Below are 23,832 nucleotides of genomic sequence, written 5' to 3' on the forward strand. Positions count from 1 at the left end.
TAACAGTGTCCTGAATGATTTCAAAGCATTTCAAACTTGCTTGCAGTTTCTGAGGAAATGACTTGTCAAGGTGTGTCGTTAAATGCTCAGTGAGTAACATTAGCAGCTTAGGGCAAAAAAGTCCCAGGATGTAAATTCCGCACTCTATGAGTCACTGACCCACGGCAGTGGTCTCTGATTCACAGTCTGTGACAACACTGATTTTGTAAATAAAAAGACAAAAGCCAGAAATAAAAAATAGTTCTCTCACCACATATTATAAAGTATACATTTAAAATAAAATAAGCACGTCCATAAATCAAACAAGTAAAAAGCAAAACAAAATGAAATGGATCAAAATAAGCACATAAAATTTAGAAGAAAAATACATATACGTTTTTAGAAAATGGGTAAAATACGTTAAAAACTACTGCGCTTTGGCACTGCGCGTGTTAAAAATTCCTCACATTTGATTGGTTGAAGGGGCGGGACTTCCGGGAAAGCAGGTTAGACATAAAGTGACAGACTTCACCTCCTGAAATTAAGAAGAAAAACCCGACGGACGACGCGTTACAAGTTATAAAACAGTAAGAAACCAGCGTAAGATTAAGAGTCTTTGAATAGCATCGGCGTGACGTGGGGTAAACTGCTGTTTTCGTTTCATAATCAGCCCCACGGCGCGATAATGTTTTAACGCTGGAAACAGCTAGCCGGCCAACAGTCCTCCTGCGTGTACTTTACGAGGTTGCGTTTAGGGGCGGCTCGTAATTTCATGGTTTAGGACGTATTCATACACCACCATTAAAACTGAGCATCTCCGGTATTTATTTACTTTTTCAGAACACACGACCTGTTAAGTCCAGGTAATTAGTCGCTTTTAACTGGTATTAGACGTCAGTTTAGCCATAAAGGACTCATGGTTTCCAAGTCATTGTTCCTCTTTAAAGGAAACACACAGAGTTCAGTTTTAGGTAAATGAGGGTGACGTAGCAGGCAGCATGATACTGCTGATTTATTTGTCGGTAGAAAGACAAACAAATCAATTCAGTTTACTCAGAAGATAGTAATTATTCTACCATTGGCAATGCAGTAAAGTATGTAGACAACGATACCCGGTGATGTTATGATATACGGTTAATTAAAATAGTAATGAAAAAAAGATATGATAATTAATTATATTACATTCTGGATACGTTTTATGTAGATTTACAAAACTGCGCCATAAACATTTTGATAAAAAGCTGCTTTTTAGTTTACAGAAAAGCCAGGCACAGATTCACTGGATAAAAATGTAAAAAAAAATTAACTGGATCTAATTTGCAATTACTTGAATATTTTATGCTGAGCTCTAATATACCATTCATAGAGGTATTTGTGTTTTTAGATTTTCAGAACTGAAGTCCTGAGTTTGGTTAGGAGACTCCCTTTTTGTGGAACGGTACATTTTTACTAAGCATCTCAAGACCTGAGGAAAAGGCCCGAGACCATCTCACGGTTAAAACTGTTTTGGTCTTATGTTTATGCCCATTGGCAGCTGAGTCTACGTCCAGGCCTGTACTTGTCTCTGGAATATGGGATTAAATGGAAAATCTCAAACTTCTCAAAGGGAAGGGTTTGGCCTAAGGATCAAATCCATAAACATGTTGTTGTTAAGCAACAGTGGTGATCATCTTGTGGTCAACTTTGGGTGGGAAAGAGTGTTGTCTGGTTTTAGTTCAACGGAAAACTGTATTAAGTTAAACAAAACAATGATGCACATAAAATTACTTACCACTAAGACATCTCTGTTTAAACCCCACAACTTGATTCTTTTGTTTGATTTTTTTTTTTCTTCCAATCTTCTACCTTTCATGTCTTTGTGTCTTTTCTTAACTTTAATGTTTTAAATGCATCTGGTGTCGTTTTTTTTGCTTGTTTTTTTCTGCCTCAGGCTGGGGATGATTTTCAGACATGGACGACATAAACCTTCATTATCGCTTTCTGAACTGGAGGAGACGAATTCGAGAAATTCGTGATGTGCGAGCAGTGCGTTACCGGGATCGGTGGAGGAATATGTTCAGAGATGGCGACATGCTCAGGTAATAGTGATGGGCAAGCTGAAAGTGAGAAAGCTGCATGCTCTCAGCTGAAGTAATAACTCTGTCTTGATCCTGACGCGTCTGTAGGTATCATGGGGATTCGGACGAGGTCGGCTGTTTCGTGTCGGGCAGACCCTTGTCAAAAAAGAGGCGCTATTTTGAAGTAAGAGCTGATGGTTCCTTCTTATTGTATTGTTCTTTTCACACAGGAACTCCTGTTTTCTCTGGTTCTTGTGGTACAACAGGATCCATGTTTCTATTAATGTGAAAGCAGCAGCTTTAGTGTTACTCACCATGTGATACACAGTCATGGGGAAATAAAAGTACACCCTCATTCAGTTTTAGAGTTTTACTCAGCTATTGCATGGAGCAATTCATTGAAAGTTTACCAGATTCTTGCCTCAGGTGTACAAAGAAATACAAGCTATGCCAGACTGTCATTATTTATCATAGACGAACCCAAAATTAGTCAATACCTTTTAGCAAGAATGAGTCGAAGTAGTTGCTGTAGACATGCCTATTAGTCTCTGACATCTTTATAGAGGAATTCTGACCCACTATTTATTACAACATCTCTTCATGTTGTCTATGTACTACTCTCTTAAAGTCCTGCCATCGCATTTTAGTCAGGGTGAGAGCTCTGCTTTATTAATTCATCGCAACAGCTTGATTTTCTCCTTTTCTGTTGTGGATTTACTGCTGTGTTCGGGTTCATTGTCTTGTTCCATGATGCTCAGCTGCTGCACAGATTGACTCTAGAATAGTTTCCTATAAAGAAGTTCATGATGGACTCGATGACACCAAAGGGTGTGCTGGTGCCGTAGCTGCAGAATGAGCCTGAATCATCAGCCCTGCACCACAGTTCATGATAGCTGATGAGATGTTTGTGTCGATATGCTGTTTGGTTTTCTCAAAACAAGTCTTATAGGCAGAGTATTGTGTAGAATTGACTTTTTTTGAGCTTCATGTTACGATATGATGTCATTCCCTCATCTAAGTCAGACCTTTGATTATTTCATTCATCTTTGAGAAATACCTTATTCTCCCTCTGTTCTTTGTTCTGGAGCTGATTGTGTAAAGAAAAATGAATCAACTCAGGAAGTTTTCTTGAGTCAGAGGCTTCTTCCAACCTGCTGCAATACTGACCACTGCAGGAGAGCCTTCCTACTCTCAGCTATAAGTATTTAAAATAAAATGGATATTGCTACTTTATTTTGGGATTGAAATAGAATAGAATTGAATTAACTCAATATTAGTTATAAATATGCATATATTTAAGCCAAATTATATAATTTTAACCCTGTGTAAGTTGGGTAAAATCCTCAGTAAACTCAAAATGTTGCCTCTATTCCAACACTCTTTAAAGATATGGGTCATAAATCCACAGTGGAAAAAGAACGGTTCAGCTGCATCATTAAAAGCACCAAAATGACGACATTGATATTTGTGGTGAATGTGGGAAATCTTCTGAGCAGAACTGTATTTCCTGCTGCATAGGAAACATTCAAAATAAATGTGTAAAACCACTCAACAGTTCTTCTTTACAAGTAGAAACGTAGCAGGCTCATTACTCAGATAGCTGTAGTTATTTGGTAATTTAAACCGTTGTCAGAGGAACTGTTTGTCTGTCTGTAAATCCACATTGCGTAACGTTTTGTGGTGTTGAATTTGCACTAAAAGACCCTGAACTATGCCTGCTTGCTCTGAAGAATGCCAAACTTTAATTATGATATCAATCGGCTCAAATCCTAACATTTAACCAATATCCAGAAAATCCCGACTAATCTGTGTCTAACAAATTATTTAAAATTCAGACCTTACAGTTGCATAAAGATAAGCTTGAGCTGTAATTTTTGACCTTTGGGCACTTATGACTCAGTTATCTTTAGCCATCACTGTGGTTTCTGAGCGTTTGCTCATTTCTTTGTGATCTAGATACTGTACATGACAAGCAAATAAGGACAGTGAGTGTTTCTGAGTTCGCCATGCTCTAACTTGCCTTACAGTTACATCCTGGCTGGTTTAATGTGCGGTGACGTTCTCACCCCCGAAACTTACTGGCGGCTCATTCTTCTGACTCAGCTGTTCTCAGGAAGAGAAAGAAAACCGTAGATATGTGGGAGTAAGTGAAAAGTTTACCGATTGGAGATCTGATTGGAGATGTGGGGGTTTCTCTGTGGGTTACAGGGAAACGCAGGCTTATTACTTTTTACGCCCATTGAACCAGTGATGAAATGAGGTCATGGGAAACAATTTGAAAGTTTCCTCTTCCTCGTCTCCGTGGATTGCGCTATAAATGTGCCCCATCGGGCGCCCTGAGGCTGATGTCATGTGGTCACTATGTAGTTATGACTACAGTTGTGAATGCCTGACTTAGAAATGTAATCAAGCAAAAACAGAATGAACTCATCGCAAAATAAAATCTAATCGACTTTGTCATGAAAAACTAGAGGGTAAATCTCTTCTCAGCTTCTCGTTTTCTAACATTCCCGTGTTTGTCCCAACATACCAGACATAAACGTGCATTCCCACCCAGAAGGCTTCTTCTTTGGCTCTTGGCATGTGTTTATCTTGCAATAATGGAGTCCTTGTTCTTTCCAGGTGACTGTCAATGATACAGGAGTGAGGGGGATGATCGCTGTCGGTTTGGTGCCTCAGTCCCACAAGCTGGATCATCAGCCTGGCTGGCTCCCAAACTCTGTAGCTTTTCATGCTGATGATGGCAAGTAGGTCATGATGATTTGTTTTGATCTTTACAGTGTGTTGTAAGGTTGCAGATTCGTTCATCTCTGGCTCAGTTCAAGCCTTGCTAACTCTTCCACATTTTGTGAAACTACAGTTAGAAGTGTCTTTGTATTTTGTTGGGATTTTATGTGACTGACTAATGTTGTTTCTTTTGTTTTTTTACATAAGAATCTCAAGTGTGGTGTGATTTGTGATTTTGAAGTGCTACTAATTCATTCCTTACTTTAACATTTCTGCTAGCATTGCCTCTGTAATTTGAGCTCAGTATAAATCCAGCCAGTCTGGGAAGTAGCATACAGTATGCTGTAAATTATATATAGTATAATATTCCAAGATCTGAACATCATTTGGAGCTTTGTTTGAAACATTTAAGATGGAAAGAGTATGGCACAACTGCAAACTTACCAAAACAATCCCCTCTTCTTTTCCTCCTCAGTCATTCATTAGTTTATGCTTTTTTATGATAAATCCAAATAAAAATACATTACAATTTGCTTTTCTAATGTAACAAGTTGAAGAGATATTAATTCTGTTATTTCAGCACTTCTTAGGTTTTTTTTGCTCAGTTCTCTTCAAAGTGTCTTGGAATTAGATGATGGTAAGTAACCCGTCGGAGTCTCTTCCCTGCAGGCTCTATAATGGCAGCACCGTTGGACAGCAGTTCGGTGCCAAATGCTGCAGAGGCGACAAAATCGGTTGTGGAATATCGTTCGACTCCGATGACGGACAGATAACAGTGTTTTTTACCAAGAATGGCGAAGAAGTAAGTGTCCTGTTTTTCACATACAAACCCCTACCAGGCGCGCGTCTAAACATTTTCCGGCTCTCCAAACGTTCGCTCAGATCGGCAGCGTTGAGATCCCAGCGTCTCCTGAAGATCTCTACCCTGCAGTGGGGATGCACTCGCTGGGGGAGGAAGTGGTTTTGGACCTGAATGCTGACTGGAGGGCGGAGGAGGATGATGGACAGATGATAGTTGATAGTCATGAGGAGGACTGGAGCCGTCTCCATGACGTCAAAGTGACGGGCACGGTAAGTCATTCAGAGGGTTTGTCAGTCCTGAGGGAAATGTGCAAAGATTTCTTTGCGTGAGTCACTTCACTTCAGTCACTTCACTTCATAGCAGCTGAAAGTTGGACGTTTAAAAACTGAGGTGGAATCAGGCGAAGATGAGCTGCAAAGGCCTCCTCTTCAGGTTTCTATGTGTGAAAATTAGCATTTAGATGGGGCTGGGATTCTTCTTCATTCTGTCCATGAGAGTTTTTAGTGAGTACTGAAGGCACCTTTACTAAAAAGAAAGAAGTAATATGATAAATTGTCTGAATAAATAATGTAAGTGCTGTGTTAAATGGGTGAAGTTAATTAAATATGCCCGTTCTCTAGCTTTAGCAAAGAAAACCTCACACCTAGAAACACTTACCAAGTCTCCCTCTGAATATTTTGGCAGGTTTCGTCCCCCCGCTCCCCCCAAAAAAACCCAAACTACTTAAAAAATGTATCAAAAAACAAAACGGAACGTTCTGTGCCTTGCAAAAGTAGCTATTATTCCTGAACTTTTCCACATTTTGTCACATTGCTTCTGCAACCGTCTATGTATTAGGATTTAATCTGTTAGACCAACACAAGGTAGCGTTTTTACGAAGTGAAAGGAAAATTGTGCAAAGTTTCATTTTTAGTTTTTACAAATAAAAATCTGAAAACTGTGATCTACATTCTATTCAGTCATTTAGCTTAGCTCATGAGCAGCTCAAGCTCAGTCAGATTTGATGGAGGGATTGTCTGTGAACGGCAGCTTTCATGACTTACTGCAGATTCTGTCAGATTTAGGTCTAGACTTTGACCAGGTTGTTCTAATACATCAATATGCTGGAATCTAAACCACCCCATTGATTTATGTTCAGGGTTGTTGTCTCCTTGGCTCTGCTCCAGTCTTAAGTCGTTTGCTTTTAATGACAGGTTTTCTCCCAGGATTTTCCTGTATTCAGCACTGCCCACCTTCCCAGAAGAGAACGAGTCTCTACCAAATGATAGAACCTGCACCAAATGATACCAAATGATAGAACCTGCACCAAATGATAGAACCTGCACCATGTTTCACTATGAAACTCTTTATGGTGATGGATTTCCTCCTTGAAGACTTTGTATTTTGGCCAGAAAGTTGAGTTTTGGTCTCGTCTAATCACAGCACCTTCTTCCACAGGTTTGCGCTGCCTCCTACACGGCTTGTGTTGAATTTAAAACACTGACTTCGTGAAAGTTTGATTTGTACTATGGCTTTTTTTCCCTTAATTTTTCCATAAAACCCAGATTTGTGGAGTGCATAACTAGTAGGTGTCCTTTCTCCTGAGGTGTTTATTTCCGCAGCTTCCTCAGGGTTACCATGATCTTTTAGCTGCTTCTCAGAATAACGTTGTCCTTGTTGAGTTTTGCAACCTAAATGTGATTCAAACTTGTCCTCAAGGAGATTGAAGGATCCACTGTGTTTGGTTTTCGTGAAGCTCTATCAGTTTAGATAAATAGCCATGTTTATGTTTGTGTTGGTCTGTCACATAAAATACCTATAAAGTCAAATTATATGAATATTATTGTCAGTCACTGTAGCTCATAGAAGAAAGAGAGACAGAGATGCAACATATGAAACGAAAAGTTGCTCAGACGCACTTCTGCTCATCCTGAGTCATCTTATCTCCACTTGCTCTGTGCAGCATCAGCCTTGCGCCATCTAGATGCTGCAGCACACAGGCAGCACTCTGTTTATTCTGAGTTTGCAGATCGTTTAGAAAGCAAATGAGCCTCTACGTCAGCTGAATGTCCCTGATCCAATGAACTGAGCAGTCTATACACCTTGACTAAACGGATCATATCAGTGTTGCAGAGTTGCTTAAGCTTCAGGGAGTAAGGCTTCCCCTGCATATAGTTGTGAAAGCTGTTAGATGTACTGTGAGCTTTAGATTTCAATAGTTATTATCTACAGAAAGTGTATCTGTTCCTGTTCTTCCACTAAACCTTCCTCCTTTGAATGGGAGCACACCATAGGTGTCTAATGTGGTTAAATCACAGATTAGACCAAGAAATGCGAATCATGCAGCCATGATTACTGGACAGTCACTTTCATAATGTGTGTAGATACTAAATTAATGTGAATGTTTATAAGGCTACAATCTGGTGTGGTTAAGATTTATTGAGATATAAAAAAAATCTACACAAATGATTTATGTATCTGACCTGGTGACCCACACCGAGTGTGTTTAAAGTAATCTAGATTACTGTTCATTTTTCACTTTGACGTTTAGAAGAGCAATGGAGGAAAAATATTAATTCTGGAAGTTGAGAACTCCAGTATTTGATATAATACCACTCATCCTTTGCATCACTGGCTTTATCGTGTGATCTCTCATTTTCCAGCGTCTTGTTGCTGCTCTGCAGTTCAGAGCGGAGAAGGGACAAAAGCAGTGGAAACTGGGCTTCTCCGTAACGACTGCTGACTGCCTGGGAATAGCACAGCGAAGCTGGATTCAGTGGTTTTATAGGAAAACTGTCGTTAGGAGAGAGCAAATGGGTGAAGGGGCGCGAGCGCCTCGTACACGAGGGTAATTGACGGCGCTAAAACCCTCCTCTTTGCTCTGGTTGTTTCTGATGCGCTACTATATTTGTGCAGACAGTACTGGGAGAAGGAAGTTTTGTTTTGTTTTTTTCTCACAGATTATCTCAGATTGTATTGTCAGGACAGTGATAGTTCAAACAAATATGCAAAAAGAGATATTTTTACAAAAGTTACCTTTAATGTAATGAAATAAAAATGGTGCTAGTTAACCGGCTAAAACAATTTTTTCTTTCTTTCTTTCTGAAGCTTGAATAGAACAACTTTTAACTGTAAAACTTAACTTGAAGGCTCTTATTTGACCGTGCTGCAGGCCTCATGCTGGGAGTTTTGTCATTCACTGTACAAACTATCATGCATAAACAGTCTACTGAACAAACTCTGCTTGCTCAGCATGATGAATAAACCATCGACGTTGTTTTATCTCGGAGCCAGAGTGGCGTGTCTTTAGTTCAGCTGCAACAGAAAGTGATGGTTTGGCTGTGAACTGCGCCGACACGCTGTGCATCTCCGAATCTCCTGGGATTTTTAGTCCGGCTTGTCCCGACACATTCAGCAGCTCTCGATGTTGAGTCTAGAAGTGACAACCCGACAGATTAAAGCAGCAGACGTGAGCTTTAGTGTTAGCAGGTGGTGCAACCCAAGCTCCCTCCATTGATGACCCAAACGCACTCACATGTGTCAGGAAACGTTAACACTTATTTTCCACCGCGACATTAACAGTGCTCCACATCGGAGAGGTGTTTAAAACTATTTGGCAATAGTTTATGAGATGATCTTAGGTTTTTCTTCATTATGTTTTACTTAGATGGCTTAAAATAATATTTTATCTCCCCTTTTCACAAATAAAATCTGCCGTCATGCTGGTGCAGAAAACTGCAGGTTTACACAAGCAGGAGATTATAAACTCCTGCTTTTCTTTTACATTACAAACTTGAGGTGCCATGCCTTCAGCCAATGCAGTCATTAAATTACCTTTTAAAGCTTTACAGTCTCTTTATGATGTGTATGATTTACAGAGGAAATGAAAGATGGCTTTAGCTCCAGCTGGTCAGAAATGGACATAAACTACATCATTGGCGTGACACTAAGATTAATTTGGGTCTATTAAGGCTTTATTGAAATCGTTCTCTTTTTCAGAGTGGAAATAAAACTTAAATGAATTTCAGAAAAAGAGTGCATTTTAAATTCACAGTTAACTTCTAATATAATTTCACAGGTTGAACATTCCCAGCCTTTCATTTCAGTAAACTAGTTTACATCCTCTGCAGTTTATATTTTCTCTTAACTTTAAACCCCCACAAGTTAAAAAAAACAATTTAAACCAACTCGGGCTGCATTTTATGGGGTTTTAAGGAGTTTACATTCAGATACATTCAACCCTGCAATGATTATGGAAATGTTTAAAAGAATCACTGATTTTTGCTATCAATGTCTCCATTGAGAGGGAGAAAGAAAGAGACACTCTGATCAAGATAATTTGACTGCTACATTTTTTTTTTGTCAAATACAGGTGTAAGTGTTCACAGCTGCCCAGAGTTGTTGATTAATACCTAATGTTTAATAACAGAGCTGCAGCTGGAGCATGTGTGTGTAGTTATCCTTACTACGAGACAGGTCTATGTATTTTAATAACCGTAGAAATTATTTTAAATCGGCTCCAGATCTAAGCAGCCATGAAACTGTCATAGATTATGTCTTTTGAGTGCCGACTGATCCCAGTCAAAGCCCTACTTTTTCTCAGAGTTGGGAGTTGAGCTCAGTAGAGTTTGATTAAAATCAACTTGTACATTTTTCACGCATTTTTCACAGAGATTAATGCTGCATTGGTGGGATTTCACAGTTTTCCTCACGTTGTGGACTCTCCTGTTGCAGGGGGCAGAGATCCCCAGATTACAGCAGCACTCCTACACGAGGAGAAGCAATTCAGAGTCAGGGGATCTGATCAATATAAATGGCCTGGTATCATGTAAATGCACACAAAAAATGGCCTAGTTAGATTAAAAAGGTTTTTGGAAAATCAATTTATGGATAAAGAAGCAGTCAGAATCCTATTGGCGAGGCACACTTACTGGTCCCACTGCTAACCAAATTCCTCATCTCTAATTTCACAGATGATTGATTCTTTGGCAAAACTAGGTGTCCCAACAGCACAATGATCCTAAACACAAACTTCTGGAACGGCTTTAACAAATCCCCAACCTCAAACTGGCCAATCACATAATTAGGTTTTAAAAGCTAAGAAAACGACTGCTGTGTACGGTGGTGGTAGCATCATGTTGTGTGTCCGGTTTGCCGCTTTCAAAACCGTAGCATCACACCAGGTGGGGATTTCAAACCAATCAAAACCGATTTCCATACAGATAAACAGTTTAACACTGAAGGGTTAGTTTGGACTTACTGCGACATTATCGTCTATAATTGCTCTCCTATCTGGAGAATTGAGTTCATTTTCACAGGCTGATGGAAGCTAGCTAGCTGGACATATGTACACTGAATTAATCTGCCTCACCAGGTAAACGTGACAACGCCTGAATATTTGTCAAACGGGTGTAAAACCTATTTGCTGCTGCTGCACAACTGAGGCAGAAACCCAATGGATCTGGCAGGTTGACGCAGCCGGATGACTCGAACCATGAAGCTTAGAAACACGGAGGCAGCTCAGCTGGAAGAGCTCCAGGTGTGCCTAACTGTTTACATCTGAATAAAACGCAGAGCTTTATCCAGCTGATGTGAATGCTTTCATTGTGATGGCTAAGGTCAGCTAAAGCAGGAAGTGTATGTCTGACTGGCTGCTAGTTTTCACTTCTCTTGAGAGCTTATTTTATTTCCATCAAGTTCAGGAGAAGATGACATCTTTCTGCTGCATATAAAGGAACTATTTCGCTTAAATTCAGAGGAAAAGGAAGCAGAGCATCTATTTCTAGCAGTAAAAGTCAGTTGCTTTGGACAGAAGACTGAAACTGTTTCTCTAAAATTACTTAAAGGAGCTGTGTTGTGTAAAATTGACTTTTCTCTGCTTTAAGTTTTATTCTCATTAAAAATATACCTGGAGTGTTGTCTTGAGTCTTTCATGCATGTTTGAGAAACCCTTTAATCTCCATGGCAACCATTCAGCTGTGCAGAAAGCCTGGGTGGACATAGCTCCACCTTCTAGGAGGAGCTTCTCCTCGGAGCTGCAGTTTACAAGTTTTAAAGCGTTCGCGTTAAAAAGCAGTTCTCTCTCTGACTCCCCCACTCTGCTCCTTCAGACTAGCCAGCAGAAATTAGCAAACACCTGGTGGAAACGAGCTTCTGCTGAGTTCATTACATGAGCTACTTCTCAGTGTAATGCTGGTAAAAATGTTGTTAAAGGGTTAATGGAGGAGTGATGTAATGACTTCCTGAAAGAGGAGTTTCAGAAAGATCAGGAGTTTTAAAGAGACAAAGACCTAATTTCTTAAAATTACCAAGTCACATTTCTTTAAAGTTATATTTGATATATAAAGCATTTTTAATAACAACTGAAGGTAGCGCACTTGTTTGTGCTATAAAATGATGCTGTCCCTGGAGAATACCGAACACTGCCCTTTAAAAGGCTAATTTCTCTCTCAAAATTAAAATACAAATCATATTGATCTCTGTGCAACATTTTAAAATCTTTGATTTGATGTCGGGGCCATTTTTCTTCTCGCACCCACAGCTGTTGGAGTACATGGGGAAAGGGAAGGGCATCATGGACGTGGGCCTGGCTCAGGCTCGGCGACCCCTCAACCCTCGCTTCCACTACTACGAGCTGGAGATCACAGACGCTGGAGAGAAGTGTTACATCGCCCTGGGTCTGGCACGCAGGGTGAGCGCCGCTGCCTTACATCAATCCAGAGATTAATTCACTGCACGCGCTCCGTGTTTTATTAAACGCTCCTCTTCCCTCCTCAAACACCTCGCCATCCGTCTCCCTCGTATGTACTTTTGCTCTCAGTGTTTCCAGTGCGAGTGATGGATGGGCGTTAGAGGAAAAGCTAACAACTGAATAAATATTGTCTCATTTCGCCTCCATGTCCGGTTTTCCATCAAAAGTTGTTTCTTCCATTTACACGCTGATCCACTATTTCGGGATTACAGTTCAAAATGGCATAGAGATAAGATCAGATTTTTTTTTTCTAGAAATATTCCTTCCTTCTGTAGATGGGAATGAATTATGGTATGTAAAGTCTTACTTAATTCTTCCCCTCATAAAAATTTAATAAGCAATATATATTTTGGAAATAAGCCTCGTTGAATGTTTGCCGTCATTCGCCTCAAGTGAAATCATCGCTGAGCACATCCTGTTTTAATATAAATAAAACGCTGCAGTAATTGCTGAGGGGGCACTTATCATGTCGTTTGTGTGTGTGTATACGAAGGGTATGGAATGCGATGTCGTTGCAAGCTTTCGCTTGCTGCTCTCGACTGTTTGCCTCTAATTGATTGAGCATCAGTCATCGGAGTCGCAGCGCTGCTTTGCCAGCTGCGATAGCACCCACAGCCCAGGAGATGATGAATTATTGCTGCTGACGCTCAGATTGCCCCGTCTGTGCTGCTCTGACTTACTCTGTGTGGGCTTGTTATACCCTCAAGTCAGACGGGGCAGAGAATAGCGCTCTGTCATTTGGTTGATTATTTTCCTGGAATTGTTTTTCTTGCCGTGTCTGTGGTTAGTTGAGGAATTATAAATCCATCAGAGGGTCATTCCTCACATCTTCTCTTGTAAGGGCATCAGGCTGCTGATGGGAAGCATTACCTCCTGCTGCAAAAATCAAAACATCTTCTTCACTATCATCGTAACCTGAGCTTGGCGAGCTTATTAGTCGCTCAGAGGTTAAGTACGCTGGATAAATGAGCGATTGTTTATTGTGGATTCCTTTTCTGTTTTCTAACCATTTCATGTACTTATTCATGGCAGGGAAGACATTACAGATGTCCTTTGGCTCAAATAAATGTCTTCAGCTCATCAAAAAAAAAAAAAATATTTATCAGATATTGAAGGTGGAGCAGAGGAGTGTCTCCTCTGGGAAGCTTTGTGGTGACAGAGAAAAGGTTTTGGTATTTGGCTAACTTAGGCTGGGTTCTCACAGCAGTCAAATTCGACCGATATCCGACTTTTTCATTACAGTCTGAACAGCCCGGTTCCCATCTTTTTACCCCTCCAAAAAATCCAATCTGTGGTGCTAAATCGTATACATATCTGATTGTTTTCAAAGCGTCTGCAGTCTGAACAGCCACGTCGGACTTTATCCAACTTATATGCCATTGATGCAAGACATGCATCATAATTCTGTACCAGAAAAAGCCAGACGCAGTGAGTCCAGGCATAAAACATGGTTAAAAATTAAAATTAAACTTATGAAAGAAGCCCGTGTCACTGGTATAGAATGATAAGTCAACTAAGTGATAAGTCAAAAGATATAATATTACAATTATTTAATAAAATCTCGGAGGAGGGAAAATTACCAGAGTTATGGAAGGAATCTATTATTGTACTGATAGCTAAACCAGGAAAAGATCATTCAAAACCAGAAAGTTATAGGCTAATAGCATTAACTTCGAACTTATGTAAAATAATGGAAAAAATGATTAATAATAGATTAGTGTATTATTTAAATAAAAAGGGATATATTTCTAATTATCATTGTGGTTTTTGTAAAGGGAGCAGCACTAATGACTCAACGTTATGTCTTGAGCATGAAGTTAGAAGAGCTCAAGTAAACAAAGAAACTGTAGTGGCAGTATTTTTCGATATTGAAAAAGCATATAATATGATCTGGGTAGAGGGATTTGATGGGTAATAAATGTGATCATCCAACTCGGGAAATTTTAAAATCATGTTGGGAAAAGGAAAAGAAAGAGATGAGGAGTTATGGATGGAAAATTGAAAAGGACGTAAAGGAATTTAAAATGGATACTCTAGAAATTAGTCAAACAGATCCAATATCAATTATACCACCCTGGATTCTACCAGAAACAATAGTAGATATATTAATAATGGTAAAGAAACAAGACAAAACTAATGTGGTAGATAGATATTCAGTGCAATCACATTTAAATCATTATTGTCGGCATCTCCAAATTTATACAGACGCATCAAGAATAGCCGGAAAAATAGGAATAGCTTTTGCAATCCCAGAATTCAATTTGAAAATAGGGAAGCGAATTACGGATGGGTTATCAATTTAAACAGGTGAAATGTTAGCTATACTATTGACATTACAATGGATAGAGGAGGTAAAACCACTGCAAACAATAATTTGCTCAGATTCAAGCTCGGCTTTGTTGAGCATAGAATATAATAATACAGATGGTAGGATGGACATCTTATTAGGAATATATCATTCTCTATTTAGAATACAAAATATGGGGTTAGTAGTTGTTTTTGTATGGGTACCAGCACATATAGGGGTAGTAGGTAACGAGAGGGCTGATAAAATAGCAAAGAGGGCAAAACATAATCCTATTAGTTTTGCAGTTAGGACAAGTAAATCTGAGGGGAAAAGTAAAGTCAAAGAGGATCTGATGATGGCAGAGAAGGTGGGATGAAAGTTTAATAGGAAGATGTTTTTATAAAATTCATAAGTTTATAAGAAGGAAAAGGAAGGGAAGAAGAAACAGGAAGGAGGAAAGAATAATAAGGTTATGGTTCGGTCATACAGGGCTTAATTATTCACTTTTTAAAATACAGAAGCATAAAACTGGAAAGTGTGATTATTGTGAGAAGTTTGAAACAATAGAGCATGTTATTTTAGAGTGTTATAAATATGAAGAGGAGAGAAGATGCATGTTGAGAGAGTGTGAAGGTATTAAATTTACATATATTACACGCCATTTCAACCAAAGGTTTGTAATGTGCTTCCTAACCATTTTTTATTTGTAAGTATTGATTTTATTTTTTAGCCATTTAGCCAAGCCTCTGTCTCTGCTAATGACGTCTTCAAAACATTTTTTGATCCCAGGCTTAGTTTATGGACTGAACAGACAGAAACAGTTACCATTATACATTTTGAACTGTTGATTTTATTTTTGAACCATTTTTTTTATTGTAAAGTGTTGATTCTATTTTTGAACCATTTTTTATTTTAAAGTGTTGATTTTATTTTTGAACCATTTTTTTATTGTAAAGTGTTGATTTTATTTTTGAACCATTTTTTTTAATTGTAAAGCGTAGTTATTATTGAAACCTTATTTATTTTGAAGTGTTGACTTTATTTTTGAACCCTTTATTTTGAAGTGTTGATTGTCTGAAAGACCTTAGACATGAATTGCCCCATATGGGGTTTGAACCGATGACCTCAGCATTACCAGCACCGTGCTCTAACCTGCTGAGCTAACTCACCTACCTTACAAATTGTTGAGTTTCCATGGATTTAAGAAGAACTTACATGATCTTACCAATGGAGATTTGATAAAAGTGCTTATATTCCAATGTTTTTCAAAACAACATACATAATATTTTATTTTCCAGAGATTTTGTATTTTGAAGTGCTGATATTATTTTTGAACCATTTTTAATTTTCAAGTGATTGTATTTCAGAGATATTTTTTTATTTAATGTCTTAATTTTATTTTTGAACCATCTTTTATTTGTAAGTATTGATTTTATTTTTTAGCCATTTAACCAATTCTCTGTAGAACCATTTGTCTCTGCTAATGACATCTTTAATACATTTTTTTGATCCCAGGCTTAGTTTATGGACTGTAATGTGAAATTGGGCACAATTATAAGTCTGACAGTTTGTTCACCAAGTTTCTGTGCTCTCTGAGAGGATCTGTAAGTATTTGACATTGTTCCATGCCCATCATTGACGTCAGTCTCTAACAAAATGTGGATCATCTACCAGGAACACTGCATAGAGCATGAGTTTCTGTAGTGTAGTGGTTATCACGTTTGCTTCACATGCAAAAGGTCGCTGGTTCGAAACCAGACAGAAACAGATTTTGCATGTTCTATACATCACAGGTGTTTACTAAAGGTCAACAAGGGCTCTGTGGTGTCATGGTCTGTACTCAGAATCAAGGCATCTGAATGCAAACCTCAGTTGAAATTTTCATGCGTTGCGTCTCACATCATCAACTTTGGAACCTCAAACTGAAACAAAGCAGAGAAGTTCAGTTCCTGTAGTGTAGTGGTTATCACGTTTGCTTTACACGCAAAAGGTCTCTGGTTCAAAACCAGACAGAAATGGTTTTTGTAGGTTATGCATCTCTTGGGGTGCAGTGAGACAACAAGAGCCTTCCTCTTTTGTGATGGTTCATTTGCCAATCGACTTCAATGTTGGCTTCTTTGAAATCGAAGCTACTTTACTTCAATTACCAATTGGCAGTTCTATGGCGTAATGCACATGTCAAACTCAAGGCCCGCCGGCCACATGTGGCCCCCCAGCATTTTATAGGCCAATGATTGACTTAAAATAGGTTTTGAGCACGAATTGACTACAAACTACATTTCAACCAAAGGTTTGTAATGCGCTTCCTAACCAGACGCTCCAAAGAGTCCGGTCCATAACTCTTCAACACGCTGTCAGATCCCGGTCAGAAAGACGCATTTAGTTCAGAGACCATGAAATGATATTCAGAAAGAATGTTTTTAATTAATTGGTTTCAGTTGCCTCTGAGACTAAATCTTTGCATAAAGTCTATAATGTCTGCCCATGTGACTTGTTTTTAATATTTGTTTGCTTACCTTTAAACACTGATTTAAATATTGTAATTTTTAAACTGAGCAGTAATTTTACATCCATGGAAACTCAAATGTAATATTTAAAACTTCAATACATAAAATCAGTTATTTAACAATATGAGGTGGTGTTTAATTTATTTTTAACATTGTATTTTTATACATTTATGCTAGAGGTGCCCAAGTCTAGTTTTCCAGAGCTACCATCTGCAGCTTTAGATGCATTCCTTCTCTAACACACCTGGACCATTGACTCATTATAAGCCTCTACAGAACTGAATGAGGGAAGTCAACCTTTTGTCTGGGGTGTTTTAGCAGGGATGCACTCCTGACTTGTACCGTCAATGTGGCCCGTTGAGGGGGGCCAATATGCTGAAGTGGCCCTCGGTGAAATTGAGTTTGACACCCCTGGCTTAGAGGCTGCATCTGATGGAAGATGATACAGTTTTTCTAATTGAGCACAAGATTCATGCTGACACTCAAATGGTTTAAGAGCTTAGCTTGGTTCATTGAGACACTTTTAATGTTTTCTATGGATTTATTTCTAATTAGGTAATTTGTCTTTTGGTTTGCAGGACTATCCAAAGGACAAACATCCAGGTTGGAACAAAGGCTCCATCGCTTACCATGCAGGTGAATCATCTCTGATCTGTCTGTTCATGTCCTATAGATTCAAGACTTAAGAGCAGTTTCAATAGCACTTGGAAAGAAACTCAATACTTGACACTTCTCACTTCCTGAAAGGTATGAAATCACACAAAAATACTCTTACACAAGAGGAGAACAAAAAGTTCTTGGATGCAGAGTTGGGTGTGTTTTGGCGACCGCCTGGATGACAGCACAGGCCGTTGCCTGGATAGCGGCGGGATGGATGTAAACATAACCAGGAGGACATGTGAAAACTAGCTCAGCAGGTTCATTATGACCAGGGTGGGGGCAGCAGGTCAATCATCTCTTTTCCAAGCCTCTGATTGATTCCTGTTTATCCAAACAGACTGACTGTTATTCCTGCTGGTGAGCGTCTGAAGCAAAACGTGGAAGTTGGCTTGGATTCCCAATAACTATTACTTTTTTTTTCTTCACATTTTGTCGCGTTACAACCAAAAACTGTGACGTATTGCAATAGGATTTTATGTGATAGACACTCAAAGTTGTGCATATTTGCGTTAGTCCAGCTGGGTGTAATTTAATCTCAGGATGAATCCAGCTGTTCCTGAAGGGAGCATTGAAGAGCAAACGGCAACAGCCGACAGATCTGCAGCTCAGGCTGTTGACAGCACTGTGATGCTGCGTTCCAGTTGCTCTCTGAACTGGGAAATTCAGACTTTCCAGTCCGAAAAATCGACTGGAAAGTCCTCCGCAGTTGGATTTCCAACTGGGAAACTGGGACCGACTCCGACTGCCCCCGGTTACGGCGTTTCAATATGCCCGCTCCTCACACCAGCAGCAGGAAGACGCGGTGGAAAAGTGCGTCCAAAATCAGTTTTGCATTTAGCGCCTGCGGCTCTAAACTGAACAAACTAAAAGAGGTGAAAAGTAAAGCTTCAAACCACCTTTATGCTACTGGAAACAATGTTTATGGGCGTCGTCATGTTGAAATTTCATCTTCCTAAATGGAACGCCGTTAACGCGGGTCTTGCGTCAAACCCAGCTCAGAATTCCCACTTCCTCTGCAACTGGAACGCAGCGTTAGTCATCGATCCTTAATGTGCTTCGTGGAGGAGTGGCAGGAAGAAAGCCATTGTTTGAAGGAAGCTGAAAGACGTCACAGCAAACATGTGGAAGAAATTTCTCTGGTCTGATGGAGAACGTGGATGTTCCCCAGCCCCTTCCGTTTCATACAAACGAGGCTGGTTTTCTACAGTTTACGTCTGAGGGTCGAAGATGAAAACACCACACGGCTTAAAATTTCTGCTGGAGTTTGGTCCGATTTTTCAAACTATAATTTTTCCTCCATTTCGCTTTCTTCTGCCTTCAGTTGTGCGAATATCATAATGAGACATTTGAAAAAGTGGAACAGAAATCCAGCAAATGGCATGTTGAATGGTGACACTATGCAAAAATGTAAAGCAAGCAAAAACTTCTTAAAGAAAATGGAGAACATTGCAGATCAGAGTCGGATCTTTGAAGGCGGCATGAAGACGAATGTTGCTCTGGGATTATATTGTCTGGCAGGTTGAATCTTTTCATTTCAGCTAATTGTGTTGCAGGCTGAGCAAATGCCAGGAAGAACATCCAGTTGATACCTTGTAGTTGTTACTAAACCCAGTTTCTCTGAATATAGATAAGATCAATAAAGAGGATGTCTGATAGAGAAAGGTGAAAAGTATCTCCACGACAGTGAACGCATCACTTCTCATTGTGGCTCATTTAGCTTGAGTTTCTGCATCAATTCTTCACAGCACGAGGCAATTATTTTAATAAACAATAATATTGTTGTTTTGAGACAGTTTTCAAATAATGCTAATAATGAAGCTCACCCTCTAAAAAAACAAAGTTATACGTTGTAAAGAAAACTGAACACCGGACCTGGAGGATATTTTAAATATCCAAAATAAAACAACCGAGAACGATAAATGAAATGGATTAGGAAGTCTCTGTAAACAACATTACTCTTCAAAAAATATTAATCATCAGAATGGAAATTATCGAACTCCTTTTAATTAATCCTGTAATTAATTACTTGATGCGGCAGGCTTGGCAATCAGTGAAGGATCAGAAAAGGGTCAAGTCCGCCGTCTGTGTAGGAAATTACAAGGCCATAAAACCTTTGCATCAGAAAAAATAACCTCCAACGCCAGCGTGTCATAAAAAGCTGGATTCCGGGTTGTAACGTCTTCCTCGTTGGTCGCAGACGACGGGAAGCTGTTCCACGGCAGCGGGGTGGGGGACCCGTTCGGGCCGCGCTGCTTCGAAGGCGACATCATGGGCTGCGGTATCATGTTCCCACGAGACTTCAGCGTGGACGGAGGAGGTGAGCGCCGTCGCGTCGTCTCTCTTTTCTCGCTCTCCCATCGGCTCGCTGACGCCCACGGCGCTCTTTTTCAGATGACGCAGACGACTTTGACCTGGACGTGGCTTCCAGCGAGGTGCAGAACAACCTGTACGCAAACAACGACGACGAAGAGGAGGACGAGGGGGACGACCCGGAGGGGAGGAGGGTCATGGTGAGATTCTGTCTGAAGGCAGGACTGTAAAAACTCGGACGCCGTTTGGCCGACATTCACCGCTTGTTTTCCCCGCTTTTGTGTTGGAACAGGTGTTTTTCACTCGGAACGGGAAGGTGGTGGGGAAAAGGGAAGTGGCCTTGCCGCCAAACGGTTTCTATCCCACCATTGGGATGATGAGCACTGGGGAGAAGGTCAGAGTCGAACTGCGCCCCCTCAGCGGCTGACGGAAACCAGAACAATTAAAAGCCTTTGGGATGATGAACGATTCCTCCAAATCGTCGCTGCACCTTCACGGTGGAAACATCGTTTTACATGCTGACAAAACGCGTCTTAAAGATTCATGAAAGTAAGATCTTTAAGACATCTGTGCCTAAAAGAAGCGGCTTTATTACGAAATTACTTTTGTACTGTAAGAAACTGTTGAAGCAGGCTGAGTTTGGAGGGAAAAAGTTATTCATTTTGACACACGAGACTTATTGAAATGCCAAAAAAACAAAAAAAAGTCTTGAATAATGAATGTAAAAGTCCAAGTAAAAGAGACCCGAGTTACCAAACAGACCCGCAAAGGCAGTCCTGGTTAAAATGAGTTACTAGATTATGAAATTATTTCTAAACTGCAAGTGTGATTTATTTATTCTACAACGATGAGGCAGAAGTGGAAAAGCCCTTGAATTTAAAGGAGGTGTGCGCGCGTTTGCGCCTGTCGACGGTCCAGTACTGACACTCAGTGGTGAGGCGGCTCACAGGCAGCAGCGACTCGGTAGAACCAGCTGCTTCACGTTTGGAGGAAGCTGTTTCAGGTAACTATGAGGAAGTAAAAGTGCAATAATGATAATAATAATTTGTTGAAATCAAAGCTATTTTTATGCTTCTTGTTTGTTATCTTGCAATAAGAGAAAGTGGATCTTAAAGCTTTAAAGAGAGTCCTTATTTAATCTGAACCCAACTAAACGACGCTTACAGGATGAATCTAAAAAAAAAAAAAACATTTAGATTATTTATTTGAGGAAATGGGATTTTAGTTTCCTCACTGACCAGATGATGGAAACATTTTATGCTTCTAAACTAGACCGAAGTTAGACAATATCATGTGTATGATGTTTTTATTTTTTATCGTTTTGTTTTTTCAGAATATACTGAAATCTAAAACAAAACAAAAACACAAAATCTTACCAAGTATTTTTGCTCTAGTTTCTTGTGCAAATATCTAAGTAAGCCTGAAATGTGACAAAAAATAACTGTAAGGTAGCTTTTCAGAAAGCTAAAGCAGCTTGTTTTACATAAATCATTTCTGCAATATTGATCAATAAGTTCTGGTTCCTCTTGCAGGTTTTTCCACCTATGCCAGTGGATCAATGTGTTATAAGTGAAATGATCTGCCAGTGGAACCAGCACGTTTTGAGTCCTGGTTCCACTAACTTGCTGTAAAGTTAGTTTTGTCTCATCTTAATTGTCCTAAAGTAAATGGACCAAAAATAATTGCTAAGTTTTTGTGTTTCTTCAGTTGGAAATTTATTCTGAAATGTGTTATTGAGGGTTTCTCTTTCTGTCTGTGGACAGTCATCACAAAAAGCTGTGTTTACTTTCTGTTTTTTACTTTTACTTTAAATGTGTTTTTTTTTTCTTCTTCTGTTTAGAAACATTTGTGATTCAGGTGAATCTTTATCGTCACATTTCATATTCTACCCTTTACTCTGGCAGTGAAAAAGTGATTTTTTGTGTGTGTGTAAATTTGAGGGGGGAAATATCAAATTCAGATATTGTTTTTTGTGAAACAAGGGGGTTAATTTACATGTACACACAGTAAATTAACTCAGTTCTTGTTCCATGAGTAAAACAATCAGCTGTAATGTGACTTTTAACTGAGAGAGAAAAAAAAAAAGTTGCACCCAGTCGTTAGGTTGAGATTCAGTTTCTCGTTGCTGACAATCTGATTTGCCCCAGTCTTCACTTTGAGCTGTGAGATATTTGATTTAAACCAAATATGCCCCACCTGCCCAAAGCTCGTTATTCCCTCCAGCTTGTTCCAGTCAAACCTTCATGGTTTTTCTTCTGTCGGGCCCCTGGTGGATTTTGGGGACTTCGTTCAGCATCTTGCTGTCGGCTTTCAGGGTGAACTTTGTCGGACCTGAGAGCTTTGACTGTTTTGAATGTCCTTCACTTGTAGATGATTTTCACACGTTGGAATGGCTGATGTTAATCTCCTTTAATCCCTCAGACTCATAAGCTGCTACTGTCGTCTTTCTGAATGGCCTTCACTCTCACTTCAGCAGCCAGGAGCACTTTAAACAAACCCAGGTCTAAATCTGCGTAAAGTGACATTGTTCTAATCATACATGGCTGATGTCATAAGCGTGTGTGATCTTTGGCTACTTCAAGCGAAAATGGATGTGGAGTTTTTCCTTTTAAATTACTTTTTAACAGAGTTTCAATTGTCATCTTTCTTCCTATATGCTGGAAAAACAATCTTTTCCATGACTGTAAGCTAAGGAAAAATACTAAACTGAGACGGATAACTGAAAGATTGAAAAGAAAATGTGTACTTTATATGTTTATATTTAATTTCATGTGGGAAACTACAACGAGGAATTTGGTTATTTGACTTTTCCACGTGGAGATTTGAAAAGTTTGTGTCTTTTTCTCCCCACCACTTAATCAAAATTTAGATGTAAATTTTAAATTTGTACTTTGAAATTGAAGCCATACTTGTTCTCAGGTATATTTGATACTCAAAACGTGTTTTTAAGTTTCTTCGGATTTTATTTTTCTCCCTTTTTTTTGTGATTTAATTTGTTTTGCTCTGTGTCAAATTTGCTTGTTTTTGTTTTTTTGCCAAAATTGTTCTACATATTCTGATCACCTTTATTATTATTATTATTTTTTACTTCTGGGCAAAGACAAAGATTCATCTTTCTGTGTGGCTGCAGAGAGTTACAGGTCTGTTGAGAAAACCTCCTGACAGCTACCTGTAGATTTTTGAAGGAAAATGTTCTTCAAGTGTCTTTTAGTCGGTAACGACTACATTTAAAGGGCTCACCCGTCTTTTTTCCATCACCAGTACTGTTCTTACAGCGACAGTTCCCTGTCGAGCTGAACCGTTAAAATAAAAACCTATACATATGTCTTAACATGAGGCCTAATGAGCAGATTGTCCTGCATGAAATGTTGAACCTTTATGAAATAATCTGCCACAGAAAGAGGATTTGTGTTAAAACTCGATCGATGCGGACAGTGAAAGGTCTGATTTCAACCTTTGCTGGAAATATCCGATCGAGGCTGAGCGAGTTGTTCTCTTCGTTTTGACGCCGAGTTGCTGCTATTTATGTGCTGAAAATGCTTGGTGTAAAATCACATCGTCCTGTACTGTAGAGGGAGTTTTTCTGTTTGTTTTTTATTGTTTGCTTTTGATGGCGAGACCAACGGACGGTCTTCAGTGGAATACCTGCAGCATTTTCATCTTCAGTTCAAACACATCCTTAGTTTGTACTTTTTCTCCTCTCACCTCTATTTTTTTATGTTTAAAGCAATAATGCCAAAAATGTTAATAAATTAATATTTAAACTCACCGCA

General features: G+C 39.3%; 1 protein-coding gene and 1 non-coding gene across 3 annotated transcripts; both read left to right on the forward strand.

Annotated features, from left to right (window-relative positions):
• Positions 1-416: 416 nt before the first annotated feature.
• On the forward strand, positions 417-23,832 carry LOC106923270 (SPRY domain-containing protein 3-like). Of its 2 annotated transcripts, XM_088005538.1 has the most exons (11): positions 417-566; positions 1,910-2,057; positions 2,145-2,220; positions 4,659-4,783; positions 5,433-5,565; positions 5,646-5,834; positions 12,086-12,235; positions 17,668-17,725; positions 19,947-20,066; positions 20,141-20,259; positions 20,352-23,832. In XM_088005538.1, exons 2-11 carry the CDS (start codon positions 1,930-1,932, stop codon positions 20,484-20,486), a joined length of 1,233 nt encoding a protein of 410 aa, XP_087861664.1. In that variant the 5' UTR covers positions 417-566; positions 1,910-1,929; the 3' UTR covers positions 20,487-23,832. The 2 variants fall into 2 exon arrangements, with proteins under 2 accessions (XP_087861664.1, XP_087861665.1); XM_088005539.1 differs by lacking the exon at positions 417-566 and having other exon boundaries at positions 1,368-2,057.
• trnav-cac (transfer RNA valine (anticodon CAC)) lies at positions 16,277-16,349 on the forward strand. Its single transcript has one exon. It is a non-coding gene; the product is annotated as a tRNA-Val (tRNA).

This window comes from Poecilia mexicana, unplaced genomic scaffold, assembly GCF_051168715.1.
Source record: "Poecilia mexicana isolate PSO_F unplaced genomic scaffold, ASM5116871v1 scaffold_5, whole genome shotgun sequence".
NCBI classification, from domain to species: Eukaryota; Metazoa; Chordata; class Actinopteri; order Cyprinodontiformes; family Poeciliidae; genus Poecilia; species Poecilia mexicana.

Coding starts and splice junctions, on each gene's coding strand:
- LOC106923270 (XM_088005538.1), top strand. CDS start 1,930: ATGGACGACATAAACCTTCATTATCGCTTTCTGAACTGGAGGAGACGA. Junction 2,221..4,658: donor AAAAGAGGCGCTATTTTGAA/GTAAGAGCTGAT, acceptor TGTTCTTTCCAG/GTGACTGTCAATGATACAGG. Junction 5,566..5,645: donor TTACCAAGAATGGCGAAGAA/GTAAGTGTCCTG, acceptor ACGTTCGCTCAG/ATCGGCAGCGTTGAGATCCC.